At 36.8% G+C, this 25,716-nt stretch overlaps 1 protein-coding gene and 1 long non-coding RNA gene across 2 annotated transcripts; both read left to right on the top strand.

The window, feature by feature from the left end:
• The first annotated feature begins 4,913 nt into the window (after positions 1–4,913).
• Positions 4,914–8,607, top strand: LOC111984879 (uncharacterized). Its single transcript, XR_002879966.2, has 3 exons — positions 4,914–5,821; positions 6,644–7,042; positions 8,365–8,607. It is a non-coding gene; the product is annotated as an uncharacterized LOC111984879 (long non-coding RNA).
• A 15,631-nt stretch (positions 8,608–24,238) lies between these two features.
• Positions 24,239–25,490, top strand: LOC111984844 (uncharacterized). Its single transcript, XM_065761264.1, has 3 exons — positions 24,239–24,355; positions 24,615–24,860; positions 25,173–25,490. Exons 1-3 carry the CDS (start codon positions 24,239–24,241, stop codon positions 25,488–25,490), a joined length of 681 nt encoding a protein of 226 aa, XP_065617336.1.
• Positions 25,491–25,716: the final 226 nt, after the last annotated feature.

Here is a 25,716-nt window from a genome sequence, read left to right as displayed (position 1 = left end):
GATCGGGTTGAGGATCCTTCCCTGTTAATGGATGTTCGGTGCATACCTCTGACACTGATCGCACTTTTTGAAATACTTCGTAGCATCCCTTTGCATATTTGGCCACCAATAACCCCGAGTCATTACTCAATGCACTAGGGACTGACCATCAGTATGGATCCCACATATTCCCTTGTGCAACTTGTCCACGGCTTTAGGGTGTATGCATGACAAATAAGGCCCACTGAAAGACCTTCGATACAACTTCTTCTTAGCCTACAACCAAAATCAAGCAGATTTTTGTCTTATCTTCTTGAAATCCTCCTGTTCATTAGGTAGGATTCCGTCTAAGATGAATGAAGTGATGGGATCCATCTAGCTCGGTGAAACGGCTATGGCTGAGACTTGACAATGCTCTTGATGATTGATGCTTGGGGATTCCAATGACTCCACTGAAATGATTCGGGGTATAGAACTCCCCATGGATGTAGCTAAAGTGGTCAAGGAGTCCACGTGGCTATTCTGCCCTAGAGAGATTTGGGTCACCTTCACCGACTTGAATTGTGCTTGTAATAAGCAGACCAGTTTCAGGTAATTTTCCATTCTTGGGTCTCTTGCTTAGAAATCTTTGTTGATTGCTTAAAATTACACTATTATCTTAGTCTTGGTAGGCAATATCACATCAATTTCATGTTTAATTACATGTAATATGTGATTTTGAATATTTCTAAAAAATATATTCATTACATGTATTTTTCTCTTGTAGGAGATTAAAACCATTAAGCTAATCATACAGGCATGCTGTCAAGAGAAGCCAAGGGTCAAGATCAATTGGAGCATGGTTTTTAAAGTACTAAATAAGTCAAAAACATATGAGAATAAAAAAGGGAAGAAAGAAATTCGTCCAAGCCAAAATTGGAAAAATCCTGATTTGGAAACATCCTACACAATTTCAGTATTTTTGCCATAACTTTTTTCACAGATGTCCAATTGACCTGATTCTTGCGGCCCCAGAAAGAAAACTTGAAGATCTACAACTTTTTAGTTTACCAAAAATTCTCTAAAAGTATTTTTGAGGGTCTAAATGGTCTGGAAGCTGGCAGTTGATAAAATTATGATAATCAAGGGTTTCCCATCATAAATTTTTGGGATTTTCTCTTTTTCTTTTGGAGGAGGCTGAAGTTATAGTAGAAGAAAAACCCTAAAACGTTTTTCATCTTTTGTTTTATTTTGTTTTTAGACGTTTAGCATTATTCTGATGGATTTCTTTTGCATAACTATGTGTGTCTAAATCTCTAGCTAGGGTTAGAGGTGATACCTAATATTTTTATCATGTGTTCTTGGGATTATGTACGCGCTTTCTATGGATTGATGATTGAATTTTGAGGTTGATTTACTATTTGGAATCATTGCATGTTGATAAGTTTTTAAGATTTAATATGATTTTTATTTATATCGAATGCTTGAACTCCATGATTCATTATGATTTGAGAATATATTTAATGTTTAATCTCCCCTGTAACATGCCAATTGAAGGATTTGTTCAATCACTTATATTCAATCTACTTTATACTTTGTTTGAATACTTTATTGTTTTATCTTCTGATTAGGAGAGTTGGCTTTCTACTCTAATTGAGTTAAAAATAATCCAAGTTCATATGATAAAATATTAGGTGGATCCTTGAATCCCTAGTGTTTTCTCTCCATCAATTTCTCTTAGATTTATTTTGCTATTCTCAATTGTAGTTCCAATATTATCTTGCTCCATCTTTGAGTGGCAAAACAAACAAACAACTATTTTTATTTACTACTTAATAATAGAGGTTTTTACATTAGTTTCAATTATTTCTTGTGGATCAACCTCGGATTTACCAAGATATTATTACTTGTGAAAAATCTGCACTTGGGTTTGCATTATTTTAATCGCAACAAGTACCCCTGAGTCATTGCTCTATGAGCCAAGGACTAACCACTTGTATGGCTAGTGATGTTCAGTTGAACCAAACCCTGAATTTGTAGTTAAATTTGAGGACAGTTGGGACCTCCTAAGAACAGAGATTGAAAGATAGAGATAGAGAGTGTTACACAATGGATGAGATGAGTGAGAGTATTCTTATTGCTTAGTTCTTCTACAACAACGGCTTTACTTTTATACATTCTCCTAACTACCCTTGTAACCGACTATACAATTGGCAGACCAACGAACCCATCAACTATGCTAACCAACTCAACCATAAGCAGTAACAATAGCAGATAATAGTAAAACTAGTAACGATTCTAATAACAGTAAAACTAATACAGTAAGTAATCCTAACATTTCCCACTCCCTTAGAGCACCTTGCCCACAAGCTGTGGAAATTTGTGTTGAAGATCAAACAAATTTTCCCAAGTAGCATCATCCCTGCGCTCCCCTTGCCACTGCATTAATGTTAGGATTAGTGCCCTTAAATCCTATTGTATGATGCTATGTGTGACATTATGTATGACTTAATGTTGTAATTAATAAAGTTGTTTTATTATTATCTAAAATAATGGTAACATGAATATTTGGACATTATCATATAGTCCATGAGATGCATAGTATGTGATTTATGTGATTTAGTCACAGAAGATATAAGTAACAAGTTTTTTGTAAACTCAGAATTTTGGTTCGTAGTTGATGATGAAATTGGACATTTTATCTGCGAAGACTATAACATATCAACTAAGATGATTTGTCTTAATCATGGAAGTGGAGACTTCTAGTTGATATGTTGATATGTTTTAAGAGTTAAGACATATTGAACTGGACCGCTGTGAGATTTATTTTTCTCCTAACGACAGTCAAATAAATAATAAATCTCATGACTTCTATTTACATCAACTCTTAATTCTGAGAGAATATTGGATTTAGTCATGAAGAGTAGGTTGCTTTGATCTATCAAGAGTCAGATCTAAAGTCACGATCAAAACCTCAGTATGTTGGGCAACCACATTTAGTGTTGATGGAACATATATTCTCAAGATGGAATTCGTAATCTCTTAACGAAGATATAAAATATTCCCTTAAGATAAGTTTAATAGGTTTTGTTATTCAGAGTGTTAAGCCTAACCACTTTAGTAAAGAGTTACTAAAGTATATATTTTTGAGATTGAATTTCAAAGGATTAAAATGAGTACTCAAGAATTAAGATGTAGTAATCTTCAAAGTGACAGTCTAAATTTATGACTTTGTATTACTACGAATATTTTATGAAATGATTGTATGTATAATAAAGTCTTGAGATATAATTTATTAATAAGGCCTAGAGTACAATTATATTTATATAGTGGTATTAAATATAATTAATGGTAATTTTGGACTTGTCAAGAGTTGACAAAAAAAGCCCAAAACCCATTGGAGTTAGTGTCTTATTTGTTCCCTTTTTTGTCCTACTCCAAGCCACATACTAAAGCCCAATTGGAATGGCCCAAAAGACTAGCCCAATTAGATAATCAGTTATAAGGAGAGAAATATACAAAATTTTGTATGAGAATGAAATGGTTTGTATGTGAGTGTTGGACACTCACTTATTTTCCCTTAAACACATACATATAAATTGATTAAAAGACTACACTTCTGGGGCACAAGTGGAATTGGAGTGAAGATTAAGAATGTTTCCAAGTACTTCTAATATTTGGTTTTGAATTTCACTACACCAAGATACACTCTCTTGTTCTTATATTTTGAAATTTACATAGTATATGTTATCTATTATGAATGAAGTAGATCTGTTAATTTTCTACTGTGTATGTTTTGTATGTGATACAAACATGTGTTTTTCCAACAATTTACAGCTGAGTGACAATTTTGTTCCTCAGTTGGTGAGATTTGTTAGCCAAGATAGATACAGGTTCAGGTGAAATTATCAGTTTTGCATTCACTGCTGGTAAGGTAGGTCTAGGGACCACATGTTGTCCCAATTTAGCCTTGAGATTAGATACATGAAAAACAGGATGGATGAGTGAACCTTCAAGAAATTCTAGCTTATAAGAGACCTCTCATAACTTCTGAAAGACTTGGAAAGGACCATAGAACCTAGGAACCAACTTGCCTATCTTCTTGAGATGCACAGATGCCTATTTGTATGGCTGCAGCTTGTGATAAACCCAATCCCCTACTGCAAATGATTTATCCACTCTCTTCTTATCTACATACCATTTTCATTCTTTCCTGGGCAGCACAAAGGTTTTGTTTGAGTAAAGCCAATAGCTACAGCCTATTCCTTAACATCAAGTCCACAGCTCCCACTTTAGTAGTACCTGCCACGTAGTCCAAAACTCTAGGAGGAGGATAACCATAAAGGGCCTCAAAGGGTGTGAGCTTAATGGAAGTATGGAAATTCATATTGATCCAAAACTTAGCTAAGGGAAGCCACTCAATCCAAGTGTTTAGTTTATTAGCTGCGAAAGCCCTTAAGTAATGCTCCAAACTCTTATTGACCACCTCAGTTTGCCTATCAGTTTGGGGGTGATAAGAGGAAGACATTGCTAGTGCCACACCTTGCAACCTCATCAAATTTTTCCAAAAATGTGATGTGAAAATAGGATCCCTATCACTTACAATAGTAGAAGGCATACCATGTAATTTGAAAACAAATTGCATGTAAAGGTTGGCAATCTTAGTAGCAGTATAAGGATAAGAAAGATGGATAAAATGAGTATACATAGTTAGTCTATCCACAACCACAAACACCACATTTTTCATTTGAGACTTTGGTAAACCTTCAATAAAGTTCATGCTCACATCCAGCCCAAGCTTTTTTGGAATGGGCAATGGCTGCAACAACCTAGCAGGATGGCAAGTCTCATTCTTGAGCTGCAGGCAGACATCACACTCCTTAACATACTGTTTCAAATCCTTCCTCAAACTAGACCAATGAAAATCATTCTGATTTCTATAAAGAGTTTTCAAATAACCTGAATGACCATCACTGTCTTCAAGTCACCACTAGAATCACCCAATTACAACCTGCCCCTGTAGAATAGCATACCATTGCAAAGAGTAAACCCCTTTGGAACATTATTTCCTAATTGAATGGCCTAAATAATTTCCTAAATACTTGAATCGGTGGTATAGCTAGATTTAAGATTAGTAGATAGGTAGGAGTGGGAAAAGAAATCTAATCTAATCTAATACTATATATAATAGCAGAAGCTTTTAGGAGGTTTACAATTTTTCCATTAAAATACCGTATGCTGCATTTCGGAGACGCCTACTCATTAAATGTTTATATAAATACCCAAACCTGCTTATCCAAAAAGTAAAAAACCCCCAAACCCGCCATATTTCCCGAAACAAATACATTGCAGAATGAAAAGAAGAACCAAGAAAGAGAACGATAGAGAAAGAACTTCGGTCTATCGTAGATGGTGGAGAGAGAAAAATCTGAGAAGAAAGTCATGTTTTGCCACCATCAGACCTCTGTACCCTCCACCAGTATGGTCTCTGTTTTTTTGTATTGAAGGTCAACGTATTCCCTTCCTCTTCAAATACTGTTTTTGTAGTTTGAAAGATTGAAACTCCTTACCGTTGCTTTTCCTATTCGAATTAAAATATTAAATCTTCAGTTTCCATGTTTTTGAATTCAAAATAGACAGTGCCCTTTACTTAATTTTCTAGGGTTCTTCTTTTAACCTTTTAAAAAAATTTAGATGGGTTGATTCTCTTTCTTTGGATGCTTTGGTTTCAAATTATCCCTCTATTATTTTTTTTTGGTGGTAACATTAGGGATTTTGCCCTAGCCAGACTTAGACCATCGGAACAGCAAGCACAAAAAGAAACCGTTAGGATCAACCACCCGAATCGTCGGAACCGGCACTGGTAAATTTTCTCTTTTTCCATTTTTTAGATTTGGGTATGAGATGTTACTTTTAATTGAGTTTTTTTGTTGGGTAGGTTTAGATTTGATTCATTTTTGTTTTGGCTTTTAGGGTTTTCTATCAAAATGTTTGTAGATATTTGCTTTTTTATTTATAGTGTACAATACCAGTTTTACTATAATATGGCTTTAGATTTCAAATGTTTTACAGACGTGATTTCAACTTAGTCATTAAAGGTAGAAGATTTGATAACCTGAAATAGTCCATTAGAGAGATTATATAAGTCATTCATATATTGAATGAGGGAGGCAAAGAATCTTCATTAGTTTCGTAGATAACTATGATTAAACTCAACATAAGAAAATGTTTGGGCATGAGAATCTTTAAAACAAATTGTGATGCTTGCTGTTGTGTAAGACAAGAAAGTTGATATAACTGTTATTCTTTGTTTTGTTATACTTTGAATGTGTTGTTAGTGGTGCTCTCTCTCACTCTCTCTCTCTTCCTCCTATTCCTTTTCTTCTTTGATGTCCAACTGTTCTTCAATTTTTTTCTTTAATCTTTTTGCATTTCATAATTTAGGGGTTGTGGTGGGTTAGTCTACTGGTTTTGTGGGTGACAAGTTAAATACATCTTCTAGATGTTTCAAAAAAATCATGATTTGTGTCAATTGTCCCAAGTCTCCTTCCTTCCAAAAAATTGGGTTTGCAATGCCTATATTCTCTGTTATTATATCTTAGGAACCAGTAAATTACTTTTAAAAAGAAGCCAATGTTGTCTATAAAATATTTCAAGCTCAAATAGTGTTTTTGTTGATAATCAGCAACATGGCGGGTAGCATTAATAAAAATGAGAGAGTGAAGGGACTCGGTGATGAAACATGGTATTGGAGCAGGTGAAAGACCTCAAGAAAAAGGAGAGGCTAATACCCACATTTGCAAAGGGAGTTAAAGTTTTCTTGACCACATTAAATATTTTATATTGCATAGTGAGAATTGAGGATTTACTGTTATTTGTTCAACTTCGTGCAACTTTTAAATTTATATTACTGGAAGCATTTGGTTTTACTTTGGGCGTCATTCCATTTGGAGATGCCTGGAACTTTGATCAAGACAGCATGTTTATTAAAGATACATTTGGTGTAGCATCTAACAAATGGCTTTAGCAGGTGTGGTTTAGATTGAGGCAATCATAAGGAATGCTTATGCTTTATTTTGATAAGGTGAAGTTGTAACTAACTTATATCTCTTGCTTGAGGTATTTGGTGCTTTGTATGGAGCTAACATACTAAAAGCAAGGCTTTGAATTTTTAAAGGAGATTTTAGAGTAAATTTCAAAACTGAGTTTTTAACTAAGATTTTAGGCTTTGAATCTTCATTCTTCTTATTTCAGTTTCATGTTCATTCTCTGAATTCTATTTGGTTTTTCTTTTCTTCCGTTTTTTTTTTTTTTTTTTTTTTTTATTTTAGGCTTTGAATCTTCATTCTTCTTATTTCAGTTTCATGTTCATTCTCTGAATTCTATTTGGTTTTTCTTTTCTTCCGTTTTTTTTTTTTTTTTTTTTGTCTGCAAGCCTTCTATGGCAGTTGTTGAAAAGCAGAACCGCAAAGATGTACAAGCTGTTGAAATTAAAAACCATTTTGGAATGAAACAAGAAAAATTTGGGGCTTTTAAAATAGTGATATAGAGATTTGAGACTATAAAGCAGAGAAAGATAAATCAGAGTCTTCACACATGGTTAGATTGCCGAAATCGTTACCTGTAAAGTTTTTTTTTTTTTTTTTTTTAATTTTTAAAATTTGGGTGTCATTAATAATTTATATTTGGGTATTTTGGTTGTGCTTTAGGTATTTTGGGTGGTTTCAATAAAGGTATTTCAAGTAGAATTGGTTTTTACTTAGAGAAGTTCTTTTGATTTGGTTTGGTTTTGGATATTTGGATTAATATGGTTTTGGGTAATTTGAACTGGTAATTAAGAGTTAGATTTGGTCTCTATTTAGTTAGCTATACCCAATAAAGTTTAATGTTCCTCTGAATATTGGTATGTTTGTATTGAGAAAAAGATCAAGGTTCCTGGAGTTATTGTCTGCAATACTCTTGCTTACATAATGAAGGTAGGTATTAGTTTCCACCCTGTTGGTATTCTTCCCACCTATTGCACTGTTTGAGGGAGTCACATAGTTTACCTCTGCATTTCATGGAGTTTATACTATTTATTGAGGATGTGTGCAACCATATGGTGTAATTTCTTTCGTGATCTCAATATTTGAAATTTGTATCATAATATGTATTTATTCCGATAGCATGTTTTGTGCATGTCATGTATGCTCAATATATTTATGAATGAAATGGCAAAATATGAGTGTTAGTTATGGATGTTTGCTAGCAAAAACAAATGCCAACCAAAATGCTCACACTACTGCATATGAACTCATTTTTACTAAATTCAACTTTTGAATGGTGAAACTAGAGAAAGAGATTATTTAATCTAATAAGAGGAAATTTTCTTTTCTATTTATTAATAAGATTTTTTTTCCCTTGAAGGCGTTTGAGCTCTACACTTTTGGGAGCATATAAGTCACCATGGGAAAGGAAGAACTCTGCCAAGAGCTTGGAAACCACTTTCTATTGTACTTTGGGACCATGATTTAACTTTGCCTTGTCTTGTGGTGAAAAAAGAGACTACAACATAGTACATACAGTGATACAATGTATACAATAAATGATCATTGTCATTCGTGAGAAGTGGATGCCATGCATAATCAGATTAGTTTATATTTATTAGGAGAGGCAGATTAGTTTTATATTTATTGGGATGTGATGTGAGTTTTCGTTATTAAAACTATTTCCTCATCTAGATGGATTATATGGTATGGTGTAGCTAATGTTTCATATAAAAAATGTTCACTGAAAATAACATAAACTTGATGTTATGCAAAGACTTAAATTGATGTACCAATTCAACACTACATTGTCATTAATATAATTGTCTTAGAGGATGAAGGTCAGATGTGCCATGTGACCAATAGTTTTTTTGAGTTTTGACTCCCTTAATCTTTCTTATACAAACTTATATTTGACATGGTGGTATTGCATGCTTAATATGTATAATTATTTCAAAGTATAAAAATTTGTATAAAATGAAAATTATGGCATATTGGCACTTACCTATATTATATAGGCACTTACCTATATTTTCTTTTTTTAAAGGCACGTGCCTCATTTTGAATAAATTAGAGAAAACACAATTATATGTATAATTTTAATAGTTTTCCCATTCATCGTACGGGTTTGAGGCTAGTTATACATAAAGTGCCAACAGTATCAGCAGGGGGTGCTGATGCAGACTAGGTGCCATTAGCATTAGCAGGGGGTTTTGATGCAAAGCAGGCAGTGTCAACCACATCTCCATGCCTTCTAGAAAACGCATTAGCCACCACATTCTCCCTACCCTGCTTATACTCCAAGTAGCTTAGTAATCCATCTCTGTTGTGCTGGAGTGCCCACACTTTGCTCCAACAAATACTTCAAACTTTGGTGATCAATTTTTATTACAAATGGCCTTCCTAGTAAATAAGGTCTCCACTTCTTCCTTGCAACCACTAGAGCCAACAACTCTTTTTCATAAGTGGCAATAGTAAGATTCCTTCCCTTCAATGCTTGGCTATGGAATGCAATAGGTCTATGATCTTGCATCAGAATAGCCCCTAATCCCAATCATGAAGCATCACATTCCGTAGTGAAGGCTTTGGTGAAATCTGGCAAAGCCAAGATTGGTGGATTAGACACAGCATCCTTCAGCAACTAAAAAGCCCAAGAAGCTTCTATGCTCCAAGAAAAAGAATCCTTCTTCAATAGGACAGTTAGTGGTGCTACAATCTACCCATACCCCTTCACAAATTTCCTATAGTACCTTGTAAGGCCTAGGAAACCTCTCAAAGCTTTGACATTCTTATGAACATGCCACTGTTGCATGCAGTAGTTTTCCTAGGATCAGTTTTTTCCCCCTCACCTGAAATGAGATGCCCCAAATACTCCACCTCCTTACGTGCAAGCATACACTTAGATTTCTTAGCATAAAGCTAATGCTTGGGTAAAGTCTCCAATACAAGTCTAAGATGGCCAATATGATCACTCAAGGATCTACTATACACCGATATATCATCAAAGAAGACAAGGACAAATTTTCTCAAAAATGGCTTAAAGACAACATTCATCAAGGATTGGAAGGTAGAAGGAGCGTTGGTTAAGCCAAAAGGCATCACCAAAAACTCATAGTGACCTTCATGAGTCCTAAATGCAGTTTTAGGAATATCTTGCTCCTTCATCCTTATCTAGTGATAACCAGATCTTAAATCCAATTTTGAGAACACAGGCTCCATACAATTCATCCAACAATTCATCAATGACATGAATAGGGTATTTGTCCTTAATGATCTATTAGTTCAAAGCTCTATAATCTATACACATTCTCCAAGAACCATCAGCTTTTCTAACCAAGAGAATAGATGAAGTAAAAGGACTGCAATTGTTTCCAATATAACCAACAGACAATAACTCCTTCACTTTTTTCTCAATTTCATTCTTTTGGTAGTGGGGTACCTGTAAGGCCTTTGGCAGATGGCTTGAGCTCCCTCCTTAAGGTTGATTTAGTGTTCGTGCCCTCTTAAAGGTGGCAACTCGACAGGAGTAGCAAAGACAGAGTCAAATTACAATAATAAATCAGTAACTTACACTAGTAACTAAGCTGAATAGTTTGTAAAAGGTGATTATGACTGAACTGAGATGTGCAGTACTAACCCCTTCTTCATTGATTCTTTAAGAAACTGATTCCCATCTTGCAGACAAGATTCTGCACTTCTTAAGCCATTGTTGACGCCTCGCGGCTACTTGATCACCCATCGCGGCGCCAGCTCAAATAGTACGTGAAGGAAGGGGTGTATGTCATACCTCAGGTGTGTGACTGGAATCTGAGTCGATTTTAAGGAAATTACTAAGGGTAAGTGAAGTCGCCACCAATCATTGAGTTTTTACTAAGTTGTGATTGGTTACATTATTCTATTTGATTTTATTATCGATCCTAAGCCAAGAAAAAAAGTCATTTTTCCTAATCTAATGTGGATGGGTAAAAAATCTTGATTCTTGAGTTCGGAAGTCTGGTTCTGTGTGGGGGAAGGTGTTAGGTACCCCATAACACCTGTCCACAGACGATCCTTTGTTTTGGTAAAATCATAATTTTCAAACATTTGGCAATTGAAAACAAGCTACTGGCAATGCCTTTCAGGGCTTTAAATGTATTATGCTTTGATTTTTGGTTTCGGAATAGGCGTGGTCCCGATTGATGCTTTCCAAGTGTATTTGAAGTCGTTGCCAAATTTCCATGGCGAAAATCTTGCAACATTTCGCCTTATTTTCAAGGTAGAAATCTGGCAGCACTTCACCTCAAATGCGTCATAGCACGCCAAACGCTATTCTCACCAAGCTTTCGATGTGAGAATACGGTAATGGGGATGCCCCATTTTCATGGAAAAAATTCGGCAAAGTTTTGCGTTTGGTGCGCTATGACGCACCATCAAGGTTTCGTGTTTGTGTATATAGTGCGTATTGACATGCTCATATTGTGACGAGCTGAAGCCCTTTAAAGCATCAAGCACATTGATGTGTGTCACATACATAGGGAAACCAATGCCACTTAGTGGCATGGATTAAGACAATCACAGTGTGATGATTGGGCACACAATATAGCATGAATATGCACCTATGGCAATTGCCTTGAGCGCAAACCCACACTACATGGTTAAGAGCTCTCATGACTAGAGAGGTTCACTCACGTAGCCACGAGAGTCCATCATACAAAGTGCACAATCATCCATGTACAAACAGATATAGATATACATACATCATGCACAATACTATCACACAGAGCAGGAAAGTAAACCAGACATTACCAACGTTCCAAGGGTATGGCCTAGCAAGATATAGGAAATGTAAAACAGACATTGCCATACCCAGAGAGTGTGGCCCAAGCAAGGAGCAGGAAAATAAAAAGGAGTACATGGAGGGGGACCCTAATACATGCTCTAGAGAAGCGGCTTAGAGAAAGAGAAAGAAAAGACCACTCTGGAGGGGCTAGGCCCCTTAATCAACTGAAAATTGCCCTTTGTGGGCATGTATCCTTTTGCTTTCGTCCTTGCCCTTTTTTGCTTGTGCCTAGGAGGTCATGCCCTAGCTCCAAGCATCCCCGCTCCATCCGTGTACATGCAACAAATAAGGACACAAACTAATAGGCAACTGAAGGAAGAAATAGAAGGAAAGCATGCCAAAAGACAAGCTAGCAAGAGATGCCAAACAGGGGCAAACAAACATGTGAAGCACACAAAAGGGCAAACAAACATGCTATCAAACGAAAAGGGGTGTCCTAGGAGGACAAATGTAGGTTTGGATCGAGTGTCCGTAGTTCCATTGGATTAGAGTACGGACGACACGCAGACTTATGCATAAACATGTAGGCAAGCGTGCAAAGATGCAAAGAAGCAAAGAAAGCCAAACAAGTGGTGCAAAGCAAGCAAGGCAAGCATATCAACATTGCACGGAGTGGAGAAAGATGTGAATCAAGTACACAAACACCACGGAGGTATATCTCGCAAGTGGTTACACCCAATTAGCCCTAGAAGGGACCAATGTAACCACACAAACACAAGCCCACAAAGGGCTCAAAGCATGGCAAAGCCTAGATCTAGAGAGGCTAATATGTAGATAAAGCATAGAAGCAAGCAAGCAAACATGAATATGCATAAAGGAAATGATTCAAACCCTTTAATATAGGCCTAGGTGTACGGATGTAGGCCTAGACCACGGGATCTAGATCTACACTCTATTGGAAGGGCCAAAAAGCAAGAAAGAGAGAAATCAAGGGACAAAAAGAGTTAAAGTAGCATATGGCATAGCAACCAACATAGATCTAAGCACACAAGCATGGTATGGAGCACATTAACACATAGATCTAAGCATAGGAACATGGCAAAGAACACATAGGCATGTAGATCTAAGCATAAACATGGCAAGGAGCCTAAAATCATGTGGATCTAAGCATAAACATGAAACGTAGACATATCCTAGCTCAAGAAGGCTAGGCCAGCAACATCAAAGTGATAAATCATGGCAAAAAGCAAATAGACATGCTAGGAAAGCTATAAAACGTGTTAGGAAATAAGAACATGCTAGGAAAATTGATAAAAGCATATTATTAAGCAATATAAAGGTAGGAAAAGCAACAAAGAAAAAAGGGTGTGGATTGTAGCAAAAACGCTACATCCACACCCTTAAACCTTAAATCCATGGTATGGCACCAAGGAGAGGAAGATTGGGTGCAAGAACACTACCTTGAAGATTGTATAGAAAAGATGAGAATCTAAGGTGTTTGGAGGTGTTTTTATGCATTTGGATGTGTTTGGGAGAGAAATTAGAGAGAGAAGAGAAAGAGAATTTGCCCAAAAACTACCCAGAAATCGCTCCAAGACTGCCCAAAAACGTTCCCATCTTAGATTTGGTTTGGAAAAGGATGTTTTGGCCACTTTATAAAACAAAAAGTACCCAGCAGCCCTTGTAGGGCTGCCAATTTTGGTGGCCTTTTTTAATGTCTTCCTAAACTCGGATTGAGCTGATCTTAGTGTCCCTAGAAAGCTATGGATGTCTAGTTTTTGGAAAGATAAATAACTCAAAAATCCAATAGTTGAATCAAAAGTTATGGCCATAGGAAGCAAGCTGACAATTCAAAAATTAGGATTTCTGGTGCCCATGGGGATCAACTACGGGTCAAACTTGGTCAACGTTGGTCAAAGTTGACAAAAATCTTCAAGTGGCTCGAGTTTGATATAAAAGCATGAAAAATGTTATTTTGGGAGGACTTTGAGCTCGTTTGACTCTCGATCAACTTAGGGTTGATCAGGGGCATTTTGGTCAATTTGACTAGAAAAGGCATTTTGAGTGCTTCGATGCCTGAACGGGTTGCCCCACATCAGTCAAGATGTTTCCGCGACCTCTTGGAGAATAGTTAATATTTTTGGAATTTCTGGGTCTGGCATGCAAATCCAAGGCGAACAAAATACAGTATCTACAACCATGTAATAGCATAAATTTTTGTCCATAGAAGAAGCTCATAGTTCGCAATTAAAGTCCCATTGGATAACTCCTAAGGTACCCATCCAATGAGTTCCTAACACCAAATCACAACCCCCCATTGGAAACACATGTAAATGTCTCAAGAATTCATGCCCTTGTAAAAAAATTGGAACTTTCCCACATAATCCTTAAGTCTTGATCACATCACCATTAGCCACCTTCAGTTCTAAAATTTAGGAAGTATCCACAGGAATGTGCAACAGAGAAACTAGAGTTGTATCAATGAAGTTGTGTGTGCAACCTAAATCTATAAGGATTACAAAGGATTTTTGCTTAATCCTTCCCATCACTCTTATAGTACCAGAAGTAGGAGTACCACTCAAAGCATAAAGAGTGATTTTAGCATCCTCCTGATTATGCAAAGCATGATCAAGAACTCCATTAGCATCATCAAGTTCAGTAATTTGCACCCTAAAATTATCTTCATGAACAACTTCAATATAATCAAGAAGAAACAACATAGCATTCTTGCACTTATGACCAAGAGTCCACTTCTCAACACAGTTATAGCATAATCTTTTTTTCTTTCTTTCCTCTATTTGTGCAGGTGAAATTCTCTTAATAGGCACCTAGTTTTAGGATCTATCAAAGAAGCAACTTTAGGCAGATCTAAGATTGAAGGCTTACCTTGTTCCAATTGAATCTTGGAGTTCTTCTTGCAGCTCTAATTGTATTCCACCTAAATCCTAGACAACCCAAATGCTTCTTTTAGCAATTGGGGATTGAGCATTCTAAAAGGAAGCCTTATTTTATTTTTCAATCCACCAAGGAAACAACTTAGCTTGTGTGATGAAGATAAGCCCTTGATCCTATTAGATATGACTTCAAATTGAGCCATATACATTGCTACTGATACTGTCTACCTTAATCTTATCAATGTCTCCATTGGATCATCGTATGCAGTGGAGCCAAACCTTACATGCAAAGTTTGAATCAATGATTCCTAATCATAAAACACCCATGTTTCTTCACTATCTTGAAACTAGATTAAAGCCTCTCCTTCCATGTGGAACGAAGCCAACATCAATTTCTCCCCAACTGGAGTATTTTAGTACTTGAAGTACTAGTTCACCTTGTAGACCAAACTTGTAGGCTCTTCACTAGAAAATCCTAGAAAATCTAACTTCATAGGCTGAGAAAGAGACAACATTGAAGAATTAGGGTTACGAGTTTCCCCAATTCTTGGAGATTGAGACAACCCACCTTGACAGAGGCACTCAATTTCTATAAAATTGAAGGTAATTGTTGGTTCATCTCATATAAGGTATGTGGATTTCCTATATAGTTCTCATTTCTTGTAATTCTTTCACATGATGATTAGACGTGCTACGAAGTGAAGCAAGAGGTTTATTGGTTGCAGCAGTAGAACGAGGTCTCTGCCATGGAAGCTCGTAACCAAGGAACACCATGTTCTGATTCCAAATGGTAAGGTTTTGTTGAACCACACCCTAAATTTGTAGCTAAATTTAAGGACAACTGAAACCTCCTAAGAACAGAGAAAAAGAGAGATAGAAAGTGTTACACAATGGAAGAGATGAGTGAGAGTATTCTTATTGCTTAGTTTTTCCACAACAACAACTTTGCCTCTTATACATTCTCCTAACTACCCTCGTAACTGATTCCTATATAGCTGGCAGATCAACTAACCAATCAACTATACTAACTGACTCAACCATAAGTAGTAACAATAGCAAATAATAGTAAAACTAGTATCAATTCTGATAATAGTAAAATTAGTACAGTAAGTAATCTTAACAATGGCTCCCACGTACTCCCTTGTGTAGCTCAGCAAGGAGTTTGTCCACAGCTTCAAGGTGTATGCATGACAAATAAGGCCCACTGAAAGACCTCTGGTACAACTTCTTCTTAACTGACAACCAAAATCGGGTAGATTTCCATCTTATCTTCTTGGCATCCTTCTATTTATCAGGTAGGATTCTGTCTGAGATGAATGAAGTGATGGGATCCATCCAGCTCAGCGAAATGGCTATGGTCGCAACTTGAAAATGCTCTTGGCAATTAATGCTTGAGGATTCCAATGACTTCACTGAAATGATTTGGAGTACAGAACTCCTCACAGACGAAGCTAAAGTGCCAGGGAGTCCGTGTGGCTGTTTACCCCTAGAGATTTGGGTCACCTTTGCCAACTCGAACTGTGCTTGCAATGAGCGAACTAGTTTCAGGTAATTTGCCTTTCTTAGGTCCCTTGCTTCAAAATCCCCTTTAACCTAACTCACCACCAAATACGAGTCTGAACAGATTTTTATATTTGTAGCTCCTACCTTCACTGCTGCTCGAAATCTGACCATTAACACTTCATACTCTGCTTCATTATTTGAGGCTTGGAAGCCCAGCCTGAGCGAATGTTCTACTCTTATACCCCTTGGTGACTCCAGTATTGTTCCTATTCCAGATCCCCAAGCATTAAATGCCCCATCCAAATATAACCTCCATTTCGAATCTGACACTTGGCAAACCCTGTGTGTATCTCCGCCAGCTAGCGTGAATTCGACCATAAAATCAACCAACACTTGCCCTTTGATTGCATTCCTTGGCTTATTTCTAACATCAAAGGATCCCAATCTTGTACCCCATTTAGCTATCCTCCCCATAAAGTCCAACCTCCTTAATAAAGACTGCATGGGGTGCTTGGTCAGCACATACACCGTGTGGGCTTGGAAGTAGTGTGGCAGCTTCCTTGTGGCATGCATTAATGCCAAAGCTATCTTCTCCAATGGTAAATAATAGGTCTCTAAGTCTGCTAGGGTCTTGCTAACATAATACACCAACTTTTGCACACTATCCTGAACCCTTATTAGTACAACGCTTACTGCATACTCGGATACGACCAAATACATGTACAAGTCTTCGCTAGGCTCAAGATTGGATAAAATTGGTGGTCAGACTCGGTAGAGCTTCAAACTTTGGAAGGCATTGTCACACTTTCCAGTCTACCGAAATCCCTTCCATTTCCTTAGTAGCTAGAAGAACGAGCGACATCCGTCGGTTGACTTGGACACAAACCAATTCAGGGCTGCTATCATTCCCATAAGCTTCCTAACTTCCTACGAGTTCCTAGGTGGATTGAGTAGTTGAATTACACTAATCTGGTCGGGGTTAACCTTGATACCTTGACATGTTATCATGTAACCAAGGAATTTCTCCTACCCTAAACACACACTTAGCTGCATTGAGGCGCAATCTGTGGTCCCTTAATATCTTAAATACCTCAGTTAAATATCGCATGTGCTCCTTCGACTTCTTACTCTTGACTACTATGTCGTCAATATACACCTTTACTATTTTTTTGATCTGCTGCTTAAGCATCTGGGTGACCATTCGTTGGTAAGTCGCCCCGACATTTTTCAGATCGAAGGGCATCATAGTGTAATGGTAATTACTTTCTAGAGAAATGAAGTACCATTTCTCCTGGTCCTTAGCTGTCAGGGAGATCTGGTGATATCCCTAGAAGGCGTCTAGGAAACTCATCCTCGGATGGCTGTACGTGGTGTCCACTAATTGGTCAATCTTCAGGACAAGAAAGGGATCCTTAGGACATGCTCTGTTTAGATCCATAAAGTCAATGCAAATCCTTCATTTCCCATTCTTCTTCTTCACTATCACAGTATTGGCCAACCAGTCTAAGAAGAATACTTCTTTTATGCCCCTAGCCTGCTTAACTTATCTACTTCCTCCTTCACGGCTTTCTCGTGAGGCTTGGCCGACCGTCTCGGCTTTTGCTTCTTAGGGGGATTCAAGGGGTCCACATTCAATTTGTGCATTATAAACTTTGGGTCCATGCCAGGCACCTTATATGGACTCCATGCAAAAACATCCAAATTCTGGACTAATGACAATAGTACTTTCACACGATCCTCGGTTGGAAGGCTCTTCCCTATCTAAAAATTCCTATCCATGTAGGGCAAGATGTAGACCTCAACCAACTCCTCAGCACTATCAACCCCATTGGAATCTTCCTGGCTCTGTAATTGCTATAATGGGTCCGACTCTATCTGTTCTTTCTACTTGATCTCATGGTTAATCGTGGCCACTAAGCATTACCGAGCTACACTTTGATCACCCCTTACTACTACTTTTCCATACTTGTTAGGGAACTTCGCCTTCAAATATAGCGTGGATGGAATGACCCCATGGCATGGATCCATGGTCGCACCATGATCGCCATGTATGGAAAGAAAGCGTGAACCACTATGAAATTCACCATCACTTCCTTTCCATCTGTTACCATAGAGAGCTTGATCTACCCCGCTAGCGTCACCATCTTCCCATCAAATCCCACTAACGGGGTGTCATACTTAGTGAGGTTCTCATCTTTCAAATCTAACCCTTTATACAGATTGAGATACATGATCTCTGCCCACTACCCAGATTAACCATAACTCTTTTGACGAAGAACCCCCTAAATCGGAGGGTCATGACCAACACGTTGTCATGTGGTTGAGTTGTTCCCACGAGGTTGTCGTTGTTAAAAGCTATCTCCTCCTTACCCGACTTGGGCTTCTTCCCAGGGCGGCCTACTATCTCTGGTTCTTACTGAGGAGTAATTCTGAGTATCCCTCTTTGGTGGCTTATGCTAATCCCAATTGATGCGGCATGTATAACTTCAATGATGTCTGAGGGAAGTGACATTGCCTTTCCTTGGCTTCCTGATGCCTGTCCTATTGTACCTCCTCCTTGGTTGACCACATACTCCCTTAGAAGCCCCGCTTTGACTAGCTATTCCAAGTAATCCTTGAATGTCCTGCACTGCTCAGTGGTATGCCTCTTATCCAGATGATAGGTGCAATACAAGTTCTAATTTCCTCCGGGTCAGATCTCCATTCATTTTACTAGGCTAACGAACTATTGACACCCCATTTTGCAATCCATATTTAACCTTACAGGGAGGGTAAAAGTGTAATTTTGCCTTGGGAATATGCATCTTAATTTTGGTCACTAAATCCTTAATCTCACTTAACCAAAACGATCTTGATGTTGTAATGATTAAATCGACTAGTCATAAGCCCTAATCAGACCATCAGATTGAAAGTTATCGTCAAATCAAGTTTTAATAGCCGAGATGCACTATCACAAATTGAGTCCGACTATATGTGATTATGAATAATTGATTCCAATTGGTTATAATTATAACTAATTTTAGATTAATGATGTGTCATAATTTAATTGGTTAGGACTAAATTTTATGGTAAGTTTGCACACACTTAATTAATTAGATAGTTAAATATTAATTATTCAATGAGTAATTTGTGCAATTATCTTTTAATTAGAGTAAATTTGGAACCAATTAATTCTGAAATGGAAGTAATTGGAGCCATTTAATGTTAATTAGGAGCTAATTTGGGACTTATTAATGTTAATCGTGCTGAAACCATTTTCTAACAAATGATCTCTGCTCACCATTTCAACAATATCTCTCAAAATATTTTGAATCTGTGAATGAGGTTAAATTTCCTAGAAACTAGACATCCGAGAATTCAATTTGAGCATAATAACAAGACAAATCCGATCAGAATTGAGTCAGATATGATTTTTTGAAGTTGGCTCTACAGGCTATTGCAGCAGTTACAAGAAAACCAAATTTTGGCTTACTCCTCACTCCCACAAATCTCTACATTTAATGCACCCGATTTCCTCCAAGGTTAAAATGAGGTCTAGGTTCATGATTCTTTGTCAACCCTCATTAACTAGCCTTCCATTCATATTTTCTCTTCCACCATTATATAAACCCCTCATTCTCTTTCATTCCAAGACACGCAAAAAACCCCCCTATCTTCTCCTCTCTTGAGTTCTAGTGAAATTGAGTAGTCTTGTCATATCTTGGTCTTCCTAAGACTCAAGGTATTGATTGAGACTCACTCTCCCTCTCCTAGCTCTTCTTTTCCTCCACCCTTAGGACCTCCCTTAAGAGTCTCCTCCTCCACCATATAGATCTGCATGAAGGTATAATCCATTTCCCTAATTTTTTTTTTTTTTTTTTGTGTTACCATGATGAGAGTTTAAGATTAAAGCATGATAGTAATCATTCAAATTCCCTTGAATATGTTTGAATGTTTTTAATGGTTCTTATATGTTCTTCACATGTTCTTGGTTGTTCAACACATGTTCATGTATAACACTAATTTTAATCTTAAATCCACATAAAAAATTATGAAAAACATGTTTATTTAATAATTCTTTCAAATCCTTGAATCTAGGATATCACCATCCACACACATTCACTAAAATTTATTTTTCAATCTAAATGAAATGCTTAATAAATGGAATTAGGGTTTATCACATGCACACACAATAAATTCAACATGCAAATTAATGAAAAACATATTGGATGATGTGATATGAATGTTGGCCAACATATTCTAGAAGTCCAGTTTCACCAGGCAAGGTGGGTGCCTAACACCTTTCCCACCTTGTAACATAGCTTCCGAGCTTAGATCAAGGGTTGATAGATCAATGTTTATCCTTGTAATTTTCAATTTTTAGATTTTAATTAGGAAATAAAGCTATGTACTTTATCTTAGATTGTATCTAGGACCAAAACCATGTAATTTTCCTATGATCAATGTAAATTCATTTGAAAATTAATAAAATAAGGAATTTTTCAATTTTGCTTTTCTTATTATCCTAATAATTAAATAAGTGGTGACTTCATTGTAAAACTCTTAATCTAAAGGGGAAAATATAACTAGTCGAACCTCAATTTTGAGAGGCAATAACATGACTCCACCCATTCATGTGGGTTTCGCCAAACATCCTAAAAAGGGGCTGAGGGCGTGGTCTCTCATAGTGGCGACTCCACTGGGGATATTGAGGGCTAAGTTTCAATTAAGTTATGGTGGCCAACCATGTCATTATTTGTTTATTACTTTTTGTATATAATATGTCTAATATGTCATTATATTGCATGTCATGCATCATTTGCTTGAATGAAATTTATTTTATTTGTGTGCTAGCTCAGAAGCCCAGTAATATCAGCCGTGGATTGTGGTTTTCCTAAGACTCACATACCCAACGGTGAACCCACCACCCATCACAACAAGGATCGTCATGGTTATGCCATGGTGATTCATAGAGACAAACTGTACCGTTCGGACCAACGCGTCGCTCCTAGCATCACAAGTAGGAAGGTACAACGTCCTAGCTTGTGGGGATCTTTAACCCACCTTCTACCCATGTTGTAATGACCCATAAAACATACCTTTAGGTCGGTCCATGTAAATTGCATTTCATTACGCATTTGTTTGGCTGTTGTTTGAACCATGATGACTCAAGTCCAACGCTTGAGCCCATCATGATTGTTTGAACCTTGTATGTTGTGAATTAACTCAAACCCAAAAGCCTAAGATTGATCTCTACTAGAAATGGAAGCCCAATTTGTTTCTTGAATGAGTCTAAGCCCAACACATGAGCCCATCAAAGGTGTATACGCATGAACCCACTAAAATCTAAACTTGGGGGTGGAAAAAATCAAGTTATGCATACTTAAATCTCATGTTGAGGAGGACTCAAACTTGTAGCTTTGAAGCTAATTGATAAAACTCTCCTAGAAGACATGAAAGACAAGTAGAGAATTCATTAAACTAAAGATAAGAGATCATCAAAGAAAAATGAGGTTTCACTCAATCTTGGAAAGAGAAATGAAATTCCATCAATGTGAGAGAAAAAAAAAAGTGTGCATCAAGTTTGAAGAGCCCAAAATTCATCATGCCAAGAGGAATACAAGATTCATCTAAAAGAGATTTCATCAAAAAAGGAAAGATTCATCAAACACAAAAAGGTGCAAGTGCATCAAGGTAAGAAAGGAGTCTAGAGAGTGCAACAAAATGACCAAAAATCATTAATCTGAGAAAAACAAGGTGGGAAAAATGTCCCTAAAAGTTCATTCAATCAAGAGATGAAAGACTTTTTTTTTTTTTTTTTTTTTTTTTTTTTTTTTTTTTTTTTTTTTTTAAAAAAAAAAAAAAAAAAAAAAAAAAAAACGCTAGTTTGGAAACCTAAAAAGGTAGTGCCTGTTTGTTTCAACTTTCCTAACCCAAAAATCCTGTTTTGAAAATGCAAATACAAAAAGCCCATTTGGTTAGGTATAAAACATAACTTTTTGGAAAAAGTTGCGTTTTGGTTTTGTGAAGAGAACATGCAATGTCATAAAGGAGCTCTGAGGTGCATTTTGGAAAAAACCCGTGAGCATTGATTTATATATCCATTGGACTCTATGGGAAATTACCAAATTACCCTTCTATAAATCAGAAGATGTCCTCAGTTTTCACTCCAAATTCCTCATTCCTCTCATCTCATCTCTCTGCTCTGCCCTTTGCCCTGAAGCTCACTTATGCCATCCTCTGTTCTCTCTACTCTGCCCTCTCCGTGCTACTACAGGACTTTCCGTGGTAAAAGTCTCTCTTGCCTTTTGTCATTCGTTGAATCTTCTTCCTCTTCTTCTTCTTTCTTTGTCTTCTTCAACGTGCATTCCTCTGTATTTTTTTTTTAATTTTATTTATGTCTAATCCAATTTGAGAAATACATTCTGAAGGTAGAATTTTGATCAACAAAACACCAAGCAACACTAATCTACTACCAAAAACCACCAAGTACCACCAAAGATTTTGAAATAGTTGTTGAAAAATTTTCAAATCTGTGCATGCTTTGTTCTTGCTAATGATCTATTTGTTCTCTTGCCGGGTACTGAAAAAATTTATGGGTACATGCTTTGTATTTTTTTTTTCTTTTGTGGATGCTTTGTCTTTCTAAATTATGTGATATTTCCATGTTCAAGTCATCTTTTAATTTATGACAAAAAATCGTCCAACCCCCCTTTCTCTGTTCAAGTCACCTTGGATTGAGATCTAATTTTTTAAGTTTAGCATGATTTGGGTCTTCTTTTGAATTGGGTATTTTCATTTTTGTTTCAGGTTTGACTTCTTTGGAATCAGAATTCGGTATTTTAGTTCTTCTGGGGCAATACAGATAGTAGGGTACCTTATAAATTAAGAGAACCTGTAATAGGGAACTTTATAAAGCATTCCTTTTCCTGAAGTTAACTTGATAGACATACAAGGAATTTTAGTTCATCAACTTCCTTGAACTTTCTTATGTTTAGATTGAGGCGGCATGATAGTTTTTTGAACAATATATTCTCTATGCTAGAGTTTTTGAAGGCAACCTTAAGAGGTTTCAGTTGGGTTTGATTAGGGGCAAAGATGCTAATTGAATTGTCTAATGAGTTACCATAGACAAAACCCTAAGCAGCTAACTAAATTCACAGTTGGTAGGCACTTTAGCTAATATACTTTCAAGCTTTCTTTGTTAATCTTTCTTTTCTTTTCTTGTTTTTAGGGTTCTATAGTACACAACCTATATACTTAGACCTATTGTTTTCCACTCTCCTCTTCAATATTTTTTTTTTTTTACTAATAAAAAAAACATCAAATACAAAAGATGGGAGAGACTTAGGAACCAAAATAGCAGAAATTTTTTAGTTCAAACAAAGCCTGGCATCCTTGCACTCCTTCTTACACTTCTAATATAGTTAATATTCTAATCTAGTTTTGAACCTACCAATTTTCTTGTGTTATGCCTTTCCCTTCCTCCAAACAGCATTGATATTGAACTTAATCTAGCCCCGGGGGACACCACCCTTCTTCCTTATCCCTTACTATACTATACTTATCATTTGCATTCTTTGGGAAAAACTTGCCATAGCAGCCTTAATTTTCCTTTGGTATTCCAGAGGGTCCAACTTTACTTTTTTACATAGTTTCTAGCGATGCATCCTCCATACTTTGTAGGAAACAGAGAAGCATTATGGGAAACTGTTTGTATACAATAATAACTTATCCCAGTTAAATATGTCTATGAAATGTTTTTTATGTGACCCTTAACATATAATGGAATTTGGAGAATAAATTAAATACTCCAAATGTCTTCCACTCTGCTTCTTCAATTGGAGTCAAATGTCAATATAGGACAAAAATGAACTGTATTTACTGGTGGTGTGAGTGGCATTGTGAAATTCTGCAATTTGAATATATGTCAAAGATGTGCCATGGAGCCTATATGTTTTTATATTAAGGATACAAATACATGTTAGTGTGTCACATCTTAATGTTAGGAGTATGTAGGTGCATATGTGTGTGGGGTGCTGATGGGGAGTGCATGTGGTGTTGATGAGGCAGGCGTGTTACTACATGGTGACGTGTTGTAGGGTGTGCGTGGGCTGTTGATGTGGGGTGCGTCTGCTGCTGATGGGGCATGCGTGTGCAGCTGCCCCATCAGCAGCCAGCATGCCCCATCAGCAGCAGACGCACGCCCCATAGCACCTCACCATGCAACAACACACGTATGCCTTATCAGCTCCACACGCACTCCCTATCAGCACCCCACACACATATACACCTACACACTCCTAACATTAGATCATGTTTGTAACTAGTTCACTAGATTGGAATATTATGAATTCTATTTTTAGCATTTCTTATGGTTGCTTAACTCTATAGATGGGTAAAAACACCACTTCCAACCCCGAGGCAAAAAAGGCTAGAGCATTATAGGATAATCCAAATTGGACAACTACTTTTTGTAACTTTTGTGTGGAACAGATTGAAGCCGGGAATAGAACAAAATGTGCTGCCTTTAGTACTAAAGGTTGGATCAATTTGATGACCAAATTTTGTGATAAGATCAGTTTAAACTGTGATAAAGACCAATTAAAAAGTAGGTGGGATGTATTAAAAGGTGATTGGAGAGTGTGGGAAAAATTGAAGAATCTTGACATAGGTTTAGGTTGGGATGCAGTGAAGGGAACAATTGATGCTAGTGATGATTGGTGGGACTGGGAGTTGAAGGTGAGATAAATATTTTATTAATATGTAGTTAGTTGGAGATAGTTTTTTTATATTATTGTAGTATGAGTGAAATTATAATTACATTTTGTAGGAATTACCCAAAACTACAAATTTCGACAGAAAGCTCCATAGAATCTAGAACAACTTGATAGAATGTTTAGGGATGTTGTAACAACTACAGTAACTGCATGGACCCCTTCTTCAAATACACTCCCTCCAACAGTGCCATAAGAGGGTGCTGGTGATTCATCTGGTAGCTCCGAATTTAAGGATAATCAATGTTACATAAGTTTAGACATTGATAGTTTGTAGCAAGGACATACTAGTCAATCACGTAGTTCAAGACAAAAGCGAACTAGTGAATCAATACCCTCACAAAAGAAAAAGAAGAAGATAGGAGGAGTTGCAATGTTGGACGATCGTATTAGTCAATTAATAAATGTATGTCAGAATAAGTCTGAAGGTACTTCTCGAGAGTCACCAAGTTCAATTGATAATGTCATGGAGATTGTGAGAGCACTTCCTGAAGTGGAAAGTACGTTTGTGGTTCAAGCTTCCTATATCTTACTAAAAAGGTCACGTAGGGAGATGTTCTTAACTTTCAAGGAGCCAGAGTCACAGCTGGAGTGACTACAAGGAATGATTTGGAACCAAAAGAAGTGACTAACCTTATGTGGTACTCTGTATTAGCTTAGGACTAATATTAACTTTATATTGTATTAGCTTAGGACTAATATTAGATTTATGTTGTATTAGCTATGTTGTATTAACTTTAAACTAAGTTATGTGATATTTAGTATTAGCTTTGGACTAATATATGTGTAATGTAAACACATTTGAAATTTTCATTAAAGTG

The sequence above is a fragment of the Quercus suber genome, unplaced genomic scaffold (assembly GCF_002906115.3).
Source record: "Quercus suber isolate HL8 unplaced genomic scaffold, Cork oak 2.0 scaffold_404, whole genome shotgun sequence".
Classification (NCBI taxonomy): Eukaryota; Viridiplantae; Streptophyta; class Magnoliopsida; order Fagales; family Fagaceae; genus Quercus; species Quercus suber.
Note: the sequence above shows the minus strand (reverse complement) of the source record. Positions and strands in the feature narration are given on the sequence as shown.

Bases quoted from the DNA above. Each gene is read 5' to 3' on its own strand.
- LOC111984844 (XM_065761264.1), top strand. From the start codon at position 24,239: ATGTGGGGTGCGTCTGCTGCTGATGGGGCATGCGTGTGCAGCTGCCCC. The intron at 24,356-24,614 runs GTATGCCTTATC...TGTGTGGAACAG, and splicing joins CTCACCATGCAACAACACAC to ATTGAAGCCGGGAATAGAAC. The intron at 24,861-25,172 runs GTGAGATAAATA...GATAGTTTGTAG, and splicing joins GGTGGGACTGGGAGTTGAAG to CAAGGACATACTAGTCAATC.